Raw genomic sequence first — 15808 nt, 5'->3', positions numbered from 1 at the left:
CTTTCAGGACATTGTGAATATTAAATTAGAAGAATGATGCTGTTGAACCCTTGAGCCCTTTGGGATGCAGTAGTTGCCTTGATCTTTTCTTTAGATCATCAGGAAGAGCTGGATCCAGACAAAGTCTTTGTCAGCTTTATGACACCCTGATGGCCAACAGCTTGTGCCTGATGGAATGAAAATGTGCTAGCAGATGTGTCCACATCAGCATGGACATTCCGACCCTCAGCCATTTCCAGAGGCGTATTATCAATGGATGGGACAGGCAGAACTGCGCACGCTCAGATTTAGGGAAGAAAAGAGAGGATGGAGCAGGGCACCAAAATTACCACGTCAGGGGATGGGCTGTGAGAAAGCCAAGCAAATAGGACCTCCACCCCTCAGGAAACACCTGATGCCCCCGGTATTAGTCACCGTATGGTCAGGCAACCAAGGAGATCATCTGTGGCCTAGACATCTCACCCTTTGTATGCAAATCAGGGGTCATCTTATCGATGAGCAAAGTAGGCAAATGTATTGGGGAGGCATTGGGTTAATGGAGAAGCAGTAAGATAAAAATCCTCCTTCAGCCCTGAATTGAGGAGAGGTCCGCTGTTAGTGAGAAAAACGAAGCACGTATACATTAAATCATAATATGCTGGAAATGAGAATGAGGTTTCTGGCCATCAAGGGAGGAGGAGTAGCAAAGGGAAGAAGCCAGCGACGCAAGGTGGAGCTCCGTGTGTTTGTGAGAAGTGATGAAGTGTTCAGCAGTGATAGCAGAGGTAACAAATTGCTTTCAGCAGGTCCCTCCAACCCTACTGGTAGTTCCTTCAGGTTTTGTCTGGGGATGCGTTTCTTCTTTTTTTTTTTTTCTTTTCAGTGTTTGCAGACGGCCCTGTAGAAAGATGCTAGTCTGACACTAGTTCTACAGGGGTACCAACTGGTGACTGTGAATTTTGAAAGCAGAAAGGGACAAACGAGGGAGGCAGGCAAACATATTCGGTAGAGGCAACGAAGGGAGGCTTTTGCGGCCGTGACGAGACCTGCAATGTAGTGCAGACAGTAGGTCAGGAGGGACTTCCAGCGGGGGATTATAGCTGGGGCAGGACCAGGAAAAAGGGCAGGGCAACAGCTAAGGTGGGAGAGATGAGGCGTGGGTACCCGAGCATCTTTCCGCCCTGGGCGCGGGCAGGCGGCTTTTAATGCAAGCGAGAGATGGAGCCGGCTCAGCTGTTAGCCGGCTGAGGACAGGGGCAAATCCCATCCCTTGGGGGAATGTCAGCGGGAGTCCTGGGCTGGGGGATTGGAAAGCTCAGGTTGGTGCTCCGGGGAGGTGCTGCTGCCGAAGCCGTGGAGAAATAGGAGGTGAAATAGTCCATCTGTAAGGCTGTGTAAAAATTAGGTAAGACCAAGCGCAACTGATGTGATAGTGTTTACTCTCAGTAAATGTCTGAATATTTACTCATCCCTTTCCACTTTTGATTTTTAAAAAAACCACACTGTTTCATTTTGAAGAAAAAGAACAAGGTGCATGCCACAAAAGAGCATTCTAAGAGAAAATGAAAAATAAAGAGATGGAGGCATTTCCCAAAGGCATGGAGAAATATAAATAGTCTTGGGTTTCATGTCAAAGGGAAGAAATACTTGGTGTTAGTGTTATTTTTAGAAAACAGGAGAAGTTATGAGACAGCCTGATATGAGTTGGCTGTCTGAAAATATCTGTCGCTTTTAATGTATACCCTAGATGTATCTGACCAGTCTGCTACTCGTGTGAAAAACATTAAAATAGAAAATGTCACTGTGGTAGGATTCATCTGTCCTGACGCAGGTGTCTAAAAGTTAAATACCTCAGTGTGAACTATTTGCCACAGACTCTTACATTTGGTGGAGGTGAAAAAAGCATCATGAGTTGATAATCAGTCTCATGCTAAAATAAGTTGCCTGAGGTAGGCTAGTAAGATGTAAAATAGGGTGACCAGCTGAGGCGTATGTGTCTGAAATCATCTGAGATGAATCTTGCCTACAAGAAACTCCTATTACTGCATTGCTTTTAAAATGAAAGGCTGAGCGGTCTAAAATGTTTACTACGTATGAGTTCATGTTTGGAGGGATAAGTGGTTCGCAATGTGGAGGTCATATATGATATTAGTGCCCCCTGAAAATTTATTAATGCTTATAGAGCAAAGTGTGGTTTGGAGAAATAATTTCAAAACTTCTGAAAGAGAAAAATGTCAGACGTAGATGCAAAGTCATGTTTTCCAGCTGATCCGCTGTGACAGGTCTTTAGTTGAACAAGAGTTCATGTACTCTGAATTCATGCAGAATGGTAAATTTTCTGTGTTCATCGTTGTATAATAAATCTGGGACTGGAAACAGAATTTGACACAGAGAGAATAAAGAAGCTTTATGAGTTGTAGCTTCAAAACAGAAAAACTCAAGCCAAACGGTGTTCTTGGAATTTCTAGTACCCAGTCGTGATTCTAGGTAATTTGGTTAATTCTGTGAAGTCCGCCAAGTAAAGCAGTGCATATAGTAACCTGGGTGTCAGTGAAGAGTTCACAAAGGTGGAATTTCTACCTCAATTTTAGAGAGATTCTCAATTTTACTTTTTAAATCTTAAGACAATGACTGAGCACAGCCGCCTTTGCTGGGTCTGAGAAAAACCCAGGCTGATGTCGATTTGTCTGCTGCGTGCCACAGGTTGGTAGTTCGGTGAGAAGCTGAAACCATTGGCAGTAACGTCTCTCTTGGTTGTCATTCCTGTGGATGACGCTGCAGAACAGTATCACCATTAGGAGCAACACTGGCTGAATTTAGGGATATTCTGTGTTGCACGGGGCCCTTAATGACCACTGTGGTCAGTCAGAGGTCCTGAAGATAAAGGTCTAAAAGAGCTGTGCTCTGATAGAAAAGAGAGAAAGTCTTGGCATTTGGGAGCTGAAAATGTCACCTCTAGGGAGCTGGAAAATTTGGAAAAGCAAATGCTTCTTGGCGGTTAGAACGTAGTTTGCAGAAATTTAGGTTCACTCTGTGTATTACTAATTTCAGTGAGGTCTAGTAACTAACATTGGCACAATTTCAGTGATTTTAGTCTGAAAGGTAGCCAGCTTCCTGGCACTTCAGACGGGTACCAAGGAAGGGTACCCTCTGTCTGTGATTGCCTCCAAAAAAACACCCTTTGCTGTTATTAAATCTTCCGTACATTACTACTCCAGACTTGTAAGTGCCAGGCCATTCTGGTTATGCTAGAAATAGTGTTCGTATTAGATCTCTTACTGCAGCAGCAGCAGCAGGTGTGTGTTCTGGCACGTCTGTATCCACACCTGTGGATCTTACCCACGCAGAGCATGAGAAAGCGCTTTCCCGTGCTTGACCTGTAGACCTTTGTACGTGGGACAATGCACACTCATTGTAGAGTCTTATTTTTCAGTTTTTTATGCTTTATATATATACACTACGGCAAAAGCGTCAATACATTATATCAAGTTGCTGCGAAGTATAACGATATAATAGTACCACTGCAAATACGAGAAGTCATATATATGTACACTTGAGATGTAATTCTTCAAACAGTAGTGAACATGAAGGTTGTTTGACCTGTGTACAAGTAACGAGGGAGCGCAGACTCTGTCGTAAGTGTTTGCAGGGAAGTTCCTTCGTCGGTATGTTCTGCACAGCTGCTCCTCTTTCAGCATGCAAGCGATGGAGCAATTAGCAGCGATGCAGACTTAGATAGCCTCCGTCTTCTATCACAGTTTATTACTTTGTTTGTAGATTAAACAGAAGAGCTTCACAGTGTGTTTTCCATGTAAAGTAGTTCAGCATTTTATGTTTCTCTCTGTCAGACACAGTGAAACGAACAGTTGCAGAAGCTGGTACATGTGTATGTAGCTATGGCAGAGTTGTGATATCTTTTGAGAAATAGGGTGTGAAGGTATAATTAAAGACTACGGGATATGTTTTGCACTTTGTGGCTAAGGTTAAAAAAAAAAAGTAGCTCCTCAGTTCTGCATCTCCGCACTGGAGAAGCTTGTTCTGAAGGAGAGACTTGAGAGTTTGGTAGGTTTTTTTCCTTAGAAGGACTCCTACGTGTACTGGAAATAGCCGGGGTGCCACACGCCCTAGTTGCGTGCCCGGCACGAGCGGCGGCACAGCAAGGACGACGTGGTGGGAGCAGTCCGGCTCCGCGGCCGCTGGCAGCGGGAGAGGCGTAAACAGGACGTGCTGGCGCACAGAAGGAAAGTGTTCGCATTGTCTTCGCCTTCCTGAGTTGTGAGAGGAGGGGAGAAACGAGGGGAGAAACGGCAGGAACGGGGACGGGGCGGTGGAAGTCCTCACCTGGGCTCTGCCGCTCGCCCCAGCAGGGCAGAGAAGGGGTCCCTGCTCTCCCACGCTGCCCAGGACCCCTCCGTCCTGCCTGGCCGGCGGCAGGGCGACTTGCCTTTGGGTTAGTCGAAGCGCTGGGGATAGTCCTACCCTTTTGCCAAGAAGCAGCCTGAGATTAGGCCTCCTGCCTTCTCTGTCGCATGTTTTGGGGGAATTGGGAGCATCAGCCTTGCGGGGCTGTTTGACCTTTTAGGACGTCTCGGCATGAGGGGCAGTGATCCATCTCCCTGTACGGGGAGAAAAAAGCTACAGGAGAATGCAAGTTTATCCCCTCAAAAGTTGGCAGGCGATGTAGGCAGCTGCAGTGTCTGAAATTCTGGGTTTTTTACACTGAGTAGATTTCAGGTTGTGTCCCGTTAAATCAGACCTTAGGATCCCTTAAATACACTTCCGTGATTATGGCTAACCCAGTATAGCTAAAGCTGCTTTATTAATTACATTGACATGTTGGGTTGTAACATGCTAAATATATCAGTGCTGGTAATCTCGGTCACTTCTTATTTTCATCACAGCTACATTCTTCGTACGTACTGTCAAGTCACCATGCTGTAGAGGGACCAGGGTTATCACAGGCAGGGCTTTATAACTTCAGCAAAGGTATTTCTTTGTTATTTCAATAGGAAACAGAAGATAGGCGATAAGCTAACAAACTCACAATGGGTGGAAGTTCATTAAAAATTTATGTCCTTGTTGTATGTATGATGTATTTAGACGTTAAGCCCTTTGGAGCAGCAGGTGTTTGTACAGTGTCATTACAATGGGGCCTCGCGTGTCACCAGATTTTCAGTGCTGATGGTAATCAAAGGTGACTTTTTGGCACGCCGGCAAGTGAGGTGGGGTCAGGGAGCTGGTCGGTGCATGCGGAGAGCAAGACAGGTACAGTTGTGAGGTGTGTTAAAATGGGACTGGGCAGGGGACTAGAACAAGCGCCTTCCACGCAGAGGCGAGCGTGTTTCTTTTTGGCAATCTGTATGTCAGAGGTAGTATGTTGCTGAAGTTATTTTCAAAACACTTTTTTTTTTTTTTCTCCTTCTCCTTTTAAAATAAATATTGCATTAAGCAGCAGTCTAGTAATACACAAGTAGGTCAATGTGCTGTCATGACTGTCTTGCATACCACCCAAAAATACAGTTTAAAAATACATCAAGTGCCAAATTAAGCAGGAAGAGCAGGCGATGCACTCTAATTCCTTGACTTGTGCTCAAGTCTGGTGCACAGATTAGCAGTGGCGTGATAAAATATCACACCCCTAGCTTTTGACATCGCTTCCACCAACAGCCATTTCAGGCAGGGGATGGAAATCTGGACTGTTTTCCAATACTGTGAGCAGGTTGAGGCAGTTGCTGGGCACGTGGTGCATTTAACCTTCACCGTATTGGAAGCGCGAGAGTTTGCATCTGTAAAACGGTTGCTTCACCCTCAGTTTGAGACAGCGCGGAGGTAAAGCAGCAAGGTTAGTGAGTAGCTAGGCACGCAGAGGTACCATTATCATCATCCCCCTGGATCTCCTGACATAAGGAAACGTGAAAAAAACCTCTCAAGTTCGCTGACCTGCAGATAATTTTTTTTAGGAAACAAGCAGCTGCTAGAAGCGCATTTAAAAGACACTTGAGCTTCTTGAAAACACCCAGCCCACTACATCTTTTTGCTTGTTAGTGGTGAGCGGCCCTGCCTCCACCGTTTCCCCTGGTCGTTCCTGACTTTGTGGGAACAGGGTGGGAGCTGGAGCATCGCACCAGGCACCGATGCGCTTTTGAGCTTCCTCGGGAGGCGCGGGGCTGCTTCCCCCTCCCCTGACAGCCCCCCGGGGCGATGAGGGCGCGCACCCCGCCGACGGCCAGGCCCTTCCTTCGTGGCTTTGGTGCCGTCTCCGGTATTTTAACACATAAAATACCCCACCCCACCCCCCGCCGCCCCGGCATGTTCTCACGCAGGTGAGGACGTGTGTGCGGGAGGAAGACCACCAGGTTTGTGAAATGCAAATGCCTCCCGGGGCAGCGTGGGGATATACGGGATGCTGTCCCCTACGGGATGCTGTCCCCTACGGGATGCTGTCCCGTACGAGCTGCGCCGGAGCTTAGTTAGTCCAGCGCCAGCCGCCTGGGCAAACTGCTCTCCCCGCATCACCTAAAAGCGCGATCACGCTTTCCTTTCTCTTAACAGATAATCCTGAAATAGCCGGCAGGAGCGGAACGGAGTGTCACGAAGCCTCCCTGCGGACGGCCAAGCACGGCTACTGTACATACTACCCCGTCTCCTCCTCTCTAGAGTTGCCACAAACTGCATGCTAAGTCAAGAATTTGTTCTTACGGACAAATCACAAACTCGAAAAAGCTAGTGCTGCTATGTCATATATGAATATTAAATATGGTATGCTTACTATACTCCAACCTAAAATAGTTAACTACCTGATACCAGCTGTGATGTTTCAAGACATAAAGGGTAACATTTAGTTTTAAAGATTTTCTAAGCATAGTTTAATTCTTGCAAATATTGTCTTTTCTCCATAACTATACCTAACGGAAATGGTCCAGTTAAGTTAGTCTCATGAGATTCAGTGTTTATGAATCTTTTGAGCTCAGCAATAATTAAGTTGTATTGGCTAAAAACTTATCCCAGTTGCAGGTTTAATTTTCACCCAAACTATGATTGGGGTTTTTCTTCTCGGTTATAAAAAAAAAATAAAAATCTTGGTTTTGCTCCCCTAGAGAGCTGATTCCAAGAGAGAGGAAGTGAAACGCAGCCCAGTGTCCTGCACATCACCCTGCCAATCTGAATATTTTTAGCCAGAAGTCCAAAGTAAAGCACAAATTCTTTAGATGCACATGGTTGGTGTTTGACTTGTATGGAGAAGTTGCATTTGAATCATAGCAGAATAGCAGAAGAAAATTTAAAAATTTTGCACAGTGTGAACTTCATACCCCTTTCAATCCCCAAAAGAACAAAGTCTTGAGAATATTATTTTACGAGTATATTTATAATGTTTTTAAAAAAAGACTTTGCAGAAGTGCCTAAATTTTGTCACATCAGACTTGATGAAAGTGAGCCTGATGCCAACCGTCAAATCTCACCGGAAGCGAATAATCTTTCAAACTCATAGTCAGGTTACCAAAAAGATCCAAGCTGTTAAGAAGTAACTTCTAGAAGTGTAAAATCAAACAAACAAACAAAAAAGACCAAACTAACAAAAGACAAGGCGAAAAAGAAGGCTGTAGACGAAGAGATTTGTATGATACTCTTAATTTAATTAAAATTCAGTTGAGTCACTGAAACTTCATAGGTGACTTTAATCTAGACTATTAACTGAACACTAAGAATGTAGAATGAGATTCAGTTTAATAAATCATTACTGTATTTGCATTTTTTTAATTGGATTGTAAGATTGTAACCAGATTAGAGTGGAGAAAAAAATTAGTTCTTTTAATTGTTTTTCTTTAAAAACATATTTTATGTCGCAAAAGTATGAAGATATCTTTAATACAATTATATACATGTTATATATACATACATGCATATATATGGATGAAGCAGATTTTAATGTTGTTTACTTTTTTAAATACTTTGTTGATTTACAAGGTAATTATATATGTATAATTAAAATTTCATTTGTTTGATTTGAGATTTGTTTCAAGCACTATTGTACCAAATATTTCATATTTCACATTTTATATGTTGCACATGTATCACATAAATGACATAGTTTTTAAATTATTGTTTAAAAAAACAAGACAGCTGTTATAAGTGGATATTATGTATAATTGTTTGCAGCATAAGTTTTCTATGTGGACATTATTAGTGACTGCAGTATTTTAACTTAACCTCTTCAGATTGATTGTAAACTATTTTAAACTTTGGCAGCACTGCCTGTTCTGAACGACTGAAGGCACTAACCATATAATTATTTGTCTAGGAAATTATTTTCCAGGCTAAATCTTGTTTGTCCGATGTCTAATTACTATCTATTTATATATAAAGCTGGAGATTTGATCATCCGAAAGAAAAAAAAAAAAATCACGATTCGATTGTAAAATTAACATAGTGCTTGTAACGTTGCGTTAGTTTTAATTTGTGGAAAAATAACGTATCTTAACTTGTTACTTAGCAGTTAAGGTATCACCATTATATACTATTAAAACACTAATATTTGTAGACTTTCTCAGTCATTATAACTAGGTAGTTGACACTGCAACTTGCCTATATCTGTCAAAGTTGTTTTTATTTTTTTATAATAGTTAATTTAGGCATTTGGGTAGCTTATTGTATAATACTAAATGGTAAATTATCCATGTTGTTTAAATATTTTATGTAGATAACTCTTCAAGACATTGTTCTGTGTGAACTTTTTATGTTTCGAAATAACTGTTATTCTATGTTTTTTACAATTAATCCAATACTACTATTTTTTGCCCATGGATGACGAAGCTTCAGATACATCAGGTCTTTCATCCAGATAAACTGACAGACAAAAAGAGAAAATGTATTTTTAATAAGAGATCCACTTTCCGACTTTATGACTTTGTAATATTCCTGAAAACTGTACAAGTACAAACCTATGCTAACAGTAAGGAGGCAATTACAGAGATGTGCAAATACGTGTACAACAGATTCTGCATTTTATTTATTTATAAAGTAATTTTATAGACTATTTCAAAATTTGGGAAGATCTAAAACTATTTTTCTGTATAAATATTATTTGCCAAAACTTTGTTTATATTTAAAAAAAAAAAAGGTCTAATGAAAATGATTAAATTTTAAATGCTTTGTTTAATTAAAAAAAACCCAACAAATAAACCCCCTAAAAGAACCATGAGATGGGCCAACACAGAGACAGTGAATACTGTAGCCGAGACATGGTTTCAAGTGACTTGAGATGTCTCAGTGTTTATTTTCTTCAAAGGATACAGCACTTCACCAAAATACCTTTTTGTTTGCCTCTCTCATCCAGCATAATTGACGACGCGTACGATGAATATTTCGGTAACAGTTAAAAGAAACCCCTCCATTCACTCTTTTTCCGCATATAACGACTAGTGGTCTGTTAAATAGCCATTCTATTTCTGTTGTGACGTTAAATTCATTCACCCAATGTACAACCACTGAAATAAAAAGAAGCATTTTAAAATGAGAGCGGAGTCGGGGCGATCCTTTCTTGTGGCGCGGCTCTGGGGAGAGGGGCCTGGAGTAACAAAAACAGCCAAAAGGAAGCGGAGGAGTCTTTAAAAAGTATATGTTTTGTTTTGGTGTTTTGTTTTGTTTTTTCCTTAATTGCGTGTTCAAGTAACAAATCCTCCGGTGCAACCCCTGGTTGCGGGACGTTTCTTCACACCATCTTCTCCGATCTGTTTTTTTAAATGCTTTAAAGAAAGGAAATAGAATTCCTGCAGGTCCGAGGTCACAAGTGACGTGGAAAACCACCCGGTCGACCAGTCGATTCGGATGCATCACAAACGTACCAGGGCAGGAGCCCGCCGAGAGCGAGCGTGTGGGATGGAGAGGAGATACGGGGATGACTCGCAGGGAGAGAGAAGGTCCGGAGCGTTAGAGGGCTGCGGAGCCGTCATAGAGCAGAAGCAGCAAAACGATTCAAATTAATGCTTCGGGAGCGGAAACCCTCTCTGTTCACACTTTCTCATGTTAAACCCTACCCTGGACAGTTGTCAGCTGCCAAGAAGGGTCGGGACGTGTCGATTTTCATGCCTGGAAGGTGCTTTGTTTCTTGTCAACTTTGGCACTTTCTCGGCAGCGGAGAAGCGCTCGTGGGAGCCGTGAGCTTTCGGGAGCCGCGCCAAACCCACGATCCTCGTACGCCTCTGCGCGCGGAGCGTACCCCCGTCAGGTCCTGTCAGTGCTTCCAAAACGAAGCGAGATACTTGTAGAGAAGCGGCTTTGGAAACCTTTGGTATTCCCACCACCACGTGTGTCCTGCGGGACAGACAGTGTCCCCCCCACAGGGAGCGAGCGTATCTCTTTTGGCCCCCACATGGTGTAGCCCACGACCATAAGGCGTCATTATTATTATTTTCGGTATGTTTTGCTTGGTTTTCAGTTCAAAGGTCTAAAGTAATCTGAGGGCTGGGGGTTTTTTTGCATCCCACTGGAATTAATAGCATGAAACAAAAGGGGATGTGACATTTGAGGGGTTAGAGCCTGCTGGGATAGCTTTGCATGTTTGTATACAGCGAAGGAAGCCAAAACTGGTTCAGCCTTGTCCGTGCTGTATTTTGGGAGTGTCTGTTGAGCAAGTTACTGGAACAGCAGCTGGGTTTTGTTTGGGGAAGAGTTGTTTCGCTCCAGAAGAGAGCCTAGGAGCAAGCCAACATTTCAGTACTGTGGGTGATGATGGAAAAAAGGACTTGTGGGCAAGGCTGCTTGACGGTGTGGGCATTGAGTCTTCAGCTAGTGGCATTTATTGTATGAATTCATGGGACCCCCAAAAATGCCTTGCCTGGCATTGCTGAAAACCTTCCTTGGCATCTGATCATACGCAGACCATGCTCTTCATGCCTGCGATCATTTCTCTAGCCAAGGCTTTTGTCAAGTAACCTGCCTTTTTAATGTCATCTTATTGACGGTTCTGGAGGGTTTTGGCTTGGGTCAAGATGATTTTTATTGCTGGAGTGGGTGGGTGTGTGAGGGCAATACCATCTCAGCTGTTGCGTTAAAGCAGTTACTATTGCTGGTACGTAATGCATGCAAGGAAATAGTGATAGGTATAGAAGAAATAGTTAGGTTTTGTGAAAAAAAGAAATTACAGAAGCGTCTTCTAAATTCTTATTCTTCTAATTCTGTAATTCTAGAAACCTTAGAAATTGTAGAAAATTAATTATTTGTGTCATTACACAAAAATACCTTCTCCTATAGCAGGGGAAAAAACCCACCAAGAAAAATGTGGAAGGAAGATAATGGTGTGAGCTGCTTATGCAATGTGTTGCAGCTGCATTATTTCCACCAAAGCTCCTTACAGAGTGAGGAAAATACACTCGGGCTTTATGATTTAGGAAAATCACTACAGGAATGACGCCCTGCTCCTCTCATCTTCAAAGCGCTGGATCTGGATGCTACTTTTAAGGAAAACAAATTGTGGTGAGTGTCCTCCTTAGCCTAATTGTCATAAAACAGTCCGGGTGTAGCCGGCGTGGTGGGTGGTTCCTCAGTGGGTCACCGGACCAAAGAAATGCCGGGACGCGGTGGTGACGAGGGTGACCGCAACGGTGTAAGGTTCCCCTGGTTAGGAACAGCCCCCAGGGGTGGTCGCGCAGGTGCGTGCCTAACGCTAAACCTGAGCTGTGTTTGCGTTTGCCACGGATGCCTCGCCTTTCCACAGAGGGTAGAGGGAGGAAATGCTTTTATTTCCTTGTTTTACGGTTGCAGTCGCCACGCTTGAATGCCAGCAGAGCGCATTCGGGCATGCTAAAGTTGGTAGCTGATGGCACGGCTCAGGACTGCGAGCAAGCAAGTTTTTGGAAAGCTTTTAGGGTGGGATCCAGCTTTCTCTCTCTGTAGCTGTCAAGTATCATTTCAGACACTGCAGGGTACCCGCTTGGCCTAAAGCTGCTGCTGTGGAGGAGGACAGGTCTGGATGGATATCCGAAGTCTGCCAGCCCCATGCAGGTGTCTCAGATACTCTGCACCACCTCAGATGAGTTCAGTCCATAAATCCCACCTGTTTTCACAAGGGACTGTCAGTCGTAACAGTGGTTTTCGTGGGTTTTAAAACACCATCACGCACAAGAAATCACAAAATCATGAGATTGGTTTAAATGGCCTGATAGTTAAAAAAACTTGTTGTTCTCTGTAGGTATTTGAAGTACATTCAGCTTGCATACTTAAGCTTTTTCTCTCCTACCATGATGCCTAGAAATGTTTTTCACGTCACCTAACGTGCCCATGTGCTCATGGAGGTAAAGAGCAGCTCATAAAATTTGTGAGAAAGTAATGAAAATTGACAACACAAATTTTGCAGATTTGGTGAACTCAAGATGTTCTTGTCTCTTACCGTGTTATAGGGAGGAATGAAGAACTATGGTAACCCTTTGGCATGTAATGTAATTTCTTCAGGCTTAATCTTCACATGGGCTTTATTCAATTATTATTATGCCAGTGAAGGAGTGATGTTATAACTTGGTGTCTGATCGCAATTGCAAGGGGAGATGGACTGTCCCTGTATGCAAATATATCATTGTTTAAATGTTTCATATGAAGCGGTTGTACCCTACTCTATCCTGTGTAGTTACATTGCTTCAATTTCTCTGTCTGTAAGGCTTGATAACAAGCTGTCCTCAGACAGCTGTTAGGTAGAGCCTGCACATTCATTTCCAGGTTTAAGATAAATGGTGAAAGGCAAGAATCCTGTTCTGTGTCCTTCCTCAAGCCAAATGTGCTCAAAAGAAAAGCTACGTAAGCAAGTACAAATAAACGAGGACTCACGTGGAAAAAAAGTGGTCAGCCTTGAGAAGGTATCGGTAGGCTTTCTAACTACAGGATGTGATAGAGAGCATTTTCCCTTTCTACTGACCTTAAAAGTGATTACTTTATACCCATTCTAGAGGCAGTAAATGAGGTTGAACTCTTTTAATAGAGAATCAGTGCCCTCCTCCATGAGCGTGAACTTCCCATGACCAGTTGCTGGAGAAGTCCCTGGGCTGACGGCACTGCCCATTCCTCAGCTGTCGTCTTGGAGTCCACGGTAAGTGCTTGTGGGCGGCAGTAGAAGCACACTGGCAACTCCTCCTGTGGCCTGCGGACTTTTCATTTTATTTCCTTTTAATTGGATGATAGGAGAAAAGCTGAACTTCAAGTCTAATTTTATTTGGAGTTGCAGGTAGGTGTGGGATTTTTGTTTGGTGTTTTTCTCCCCGACTTACTTGTTAGCTTGATCATGCATCCTTTGTAGCTTTTAAGGGCCAGGCTACTTGAAAGATAAGTTTGCTTCAGTCATCTTTAAATGCACATTTCAGATGTGCTCATTTGTCATCTAGATCAGTTCCTCTTATTCTTCACAGAACTTGCTCTGCAGCAAGGGATTTCAAATATTCTGCTTAATGAAGTACAATCTAAAAAATAATTTATAACAACATACAGATCCTCCTAGAATCTACACTAAGGCACATGGAGGACAGGGAGGTGATTTGAGACAGCCACCGTGGCTTCACCAAGGGCAAGTCTTGCCTGACCAACCTAGTGGCCTTCTGTGATGGAGTGACTGCATCAGTGGACAAGGGAAGAGCTACAGACGTCATCTATCTGGACTTCTGTAAGGCCTTTGACATGATCCCCCACAACATCCTTCTCTCTAAATTGGGAAGATATGGATTTGATGAATGGACTGTTTGGTGGATGAGGAATTGGCTGGATGGTTGCATCCAGAGAGTAGTGGTTAATGGCTCGATGTCCGGATGGAGATTGGTGGCAAGTGGTGTCCCTCAGGGGTCCGTACTGGGACCAGTACTGTTTAATATCTTCATCGGTGACATAGTGGATTCGAGTGCCCCCTAAGCAAGTTTGCAGGTGACACCAAGCTGAGTGGTGCTGTTGACACATCTGAGGGACAGGATGCCATCCAGAGGGACCTGGACAAGCACAAGAAGTGGGCCCATGTGAACCTCATGAGGTTCAACAAGGCCAAGTGCAAGGTCCTGCACCTGGGTCAGGGCAATCCTCAGTATTGATATAGGCTGGAGATGAAGGGATTGAGAGCAGCCCTGTGGAGAGTACTTGGGGATACTAGCGGATGAAAAACTGAACGTAAGCTGGCAGTGTGTGCTCGCAGCCCAGAAAGCCAACCATATCCTGGGGTGCATCAAAAGCAGCGTGGCCAGCAGGTCAAGGGAGGGGATTCTGCCCCTCTACTCCACTCTGGTGAGACCCCACCTGCAGTACTGCGTCCAGCTCTGGGGTCCTCAGTATGGGAGAGACATGGACCTGTTGGAGCGGGTCCAGAGGAAGGGCACAAAAATGGTCAGAGGGCTGGAACACCTCTGCTGTGAGGACAGGCTGAGAGAGTTGGGTTTGTTCATCCTGGAGAAGAGAAGGCTCCAGGGAGACCTCATGCAGCCTTTCAGTACTTAAAGGGGACTTAGAAGAAAGATGGGGACAGACCTTTTAATAGGGCCTGTAGCAATGGAACAAGGGGTGACGGTTTTAAACTAAACGAGGGTAGATTCAGACTAGATATAAGGAAGAAATTTTTTTACGATGAAGGTGGTTGAGGGACAGGCACAGGTTGCCCAGAGAGGTGGTAGATACCCCATCCCTGGAAACATGCAAGGTCAGGTTGGACGGGGCTTTGAGCAACCTGATCTAGTTGAAGGTGTCCCTGCTCGTTGCAGGAGGGTTGGACTAGATGACCTTTAAAAGTCCCTTCCAATCCAAACCATTCTATGATTTTATACAGAGTCTGTAAGGCAAATGAAACCAAATTACATCAAATTGTCAGCCAACTCTTCACTTTCTTACTTGCAGCTACTCTATTTGCCAAATGTAGCACAGTATTTATATGGATTGCCTAAACAGTGGCAATAGTTTTCTTCTGAGCATCCTTTTCTGTGTGCAGGCAGAACAGAACAGAAGTATGCTTTTACCACACAAAATTCAGGCCTTCTGCATTCAGCCCCAGGCTTCCTGTATGAGCAAATGGCGAGAGAGCAACCGAGGCTTTGCCAGAGGGCAACAACATTCCACTTCTAGGCAGGATTGCCTCTTCTGCAGCCTTCCCAGCCCGGCTGCCTGTGCAGATGCCGAGGGTGACCCCCTTCTCCTTTGAGCTGGGGCACACGGCGAGGTGCTGTGCACCCCGGTCCTGTCCCCAGAAAGCCGTATCCTTCTTGCTGTGGCTTTCAGCCGAGCTTCTCTTCTGAGCATCCGTCCACCACAGGAACACCATGCTGCCTGCCAGCTTCTGCGCCTTTATTTTTGTCCAACGGTGGTTGCTTTTTTAAAGCGTCCTGTTCCTCTTTTCTTCCTTTCATTCTAGAAATGATGTAGGCTTTTCTACCATCGTGTGGTTGAGGAGCACATTTCGGTTCTTGCACCATCGCAGCACTTTCACAGGTCATTTAGGCCCATTAGTTGCAATGAATTGATTTCTCATGCCAGCACAGATTGAGCATGCTGCCTGAAAGGCAAGGAGATGGTTTGTAAATGAGTGACCAGTTCTGCAGTAATCAAATACCTTTCCCCGTTGCTACGCATGCACATTAATACGAATCCTTTACTGCTTAGAGAAGCTTCAGGAGGAAAATGTCCTCTTGCTACTTTTGAGAAGTATTAGCCACTCCTGTTTTAATCTGTGCACAGAGGCTTTTATCTTCACCTACTTGATTCTGCTGGCCTGCCTTAGGAGACCCTTGGATCCAAATTAAAAGCCACGCTGCTCTTGACCACACAGAGAAGTTTCTTGCAAGCTCACAAAAGCCCACATGAAAGTCACTTCCAGTAGCAC

The 15808-nt window shown here is 44.1% G+C and overlaps 1 protein-coding gene across 10 annotated transcripts in view; it reads left to right on the top strand.

Annotated features, from left to right (window-relative positions):
• The window catches only part of MBNL2 (muscleblind like splicing regulator 2), a 112967-nt gene extending 103474 nt beyond the window's left edge, over nucleotides 1-9493 (top strand). For all 10 annotated transcript variants that reach the window (XM_049816062.1, XM_049816070.1, XM_049816063.1 and 7 more), the window contains one exon: nucleotides 6532-9493. In XM_049816062.1, coding sequence (XP_049672019.1) covers nucleotides 6532-6546 — 15 coding nt within the window. In that variant the 3' untranslated portion in view covers nucleotides 6547-9493. The remainder of the gene's footprint in view (nucleotides 1-6531) is intronic.
• Nucleotides 9494-15808: the final 6315 nt, after the last annotated feature.

The sequence above is a fragment of the Accipiter gentilis genome, chromosome 13 (genome assembly GCF_929443795.1).
Source record: "Accipiter gentilis chromosome 13, bAccGen1.1, whole genome shotgun sequence".
In the NCBI taxonomy this organism is placed as follows: domain Eukaryota; kingdom Metazoa; phylum Chordata; class Aves; order Accipitriformes; family Accipitridae; genus Astur; species Astur gentilis.
Note: the sequence above shows the minus strand (reverse complement) of the source record. Positions and strands in the feature narration are given on the sequence as shown.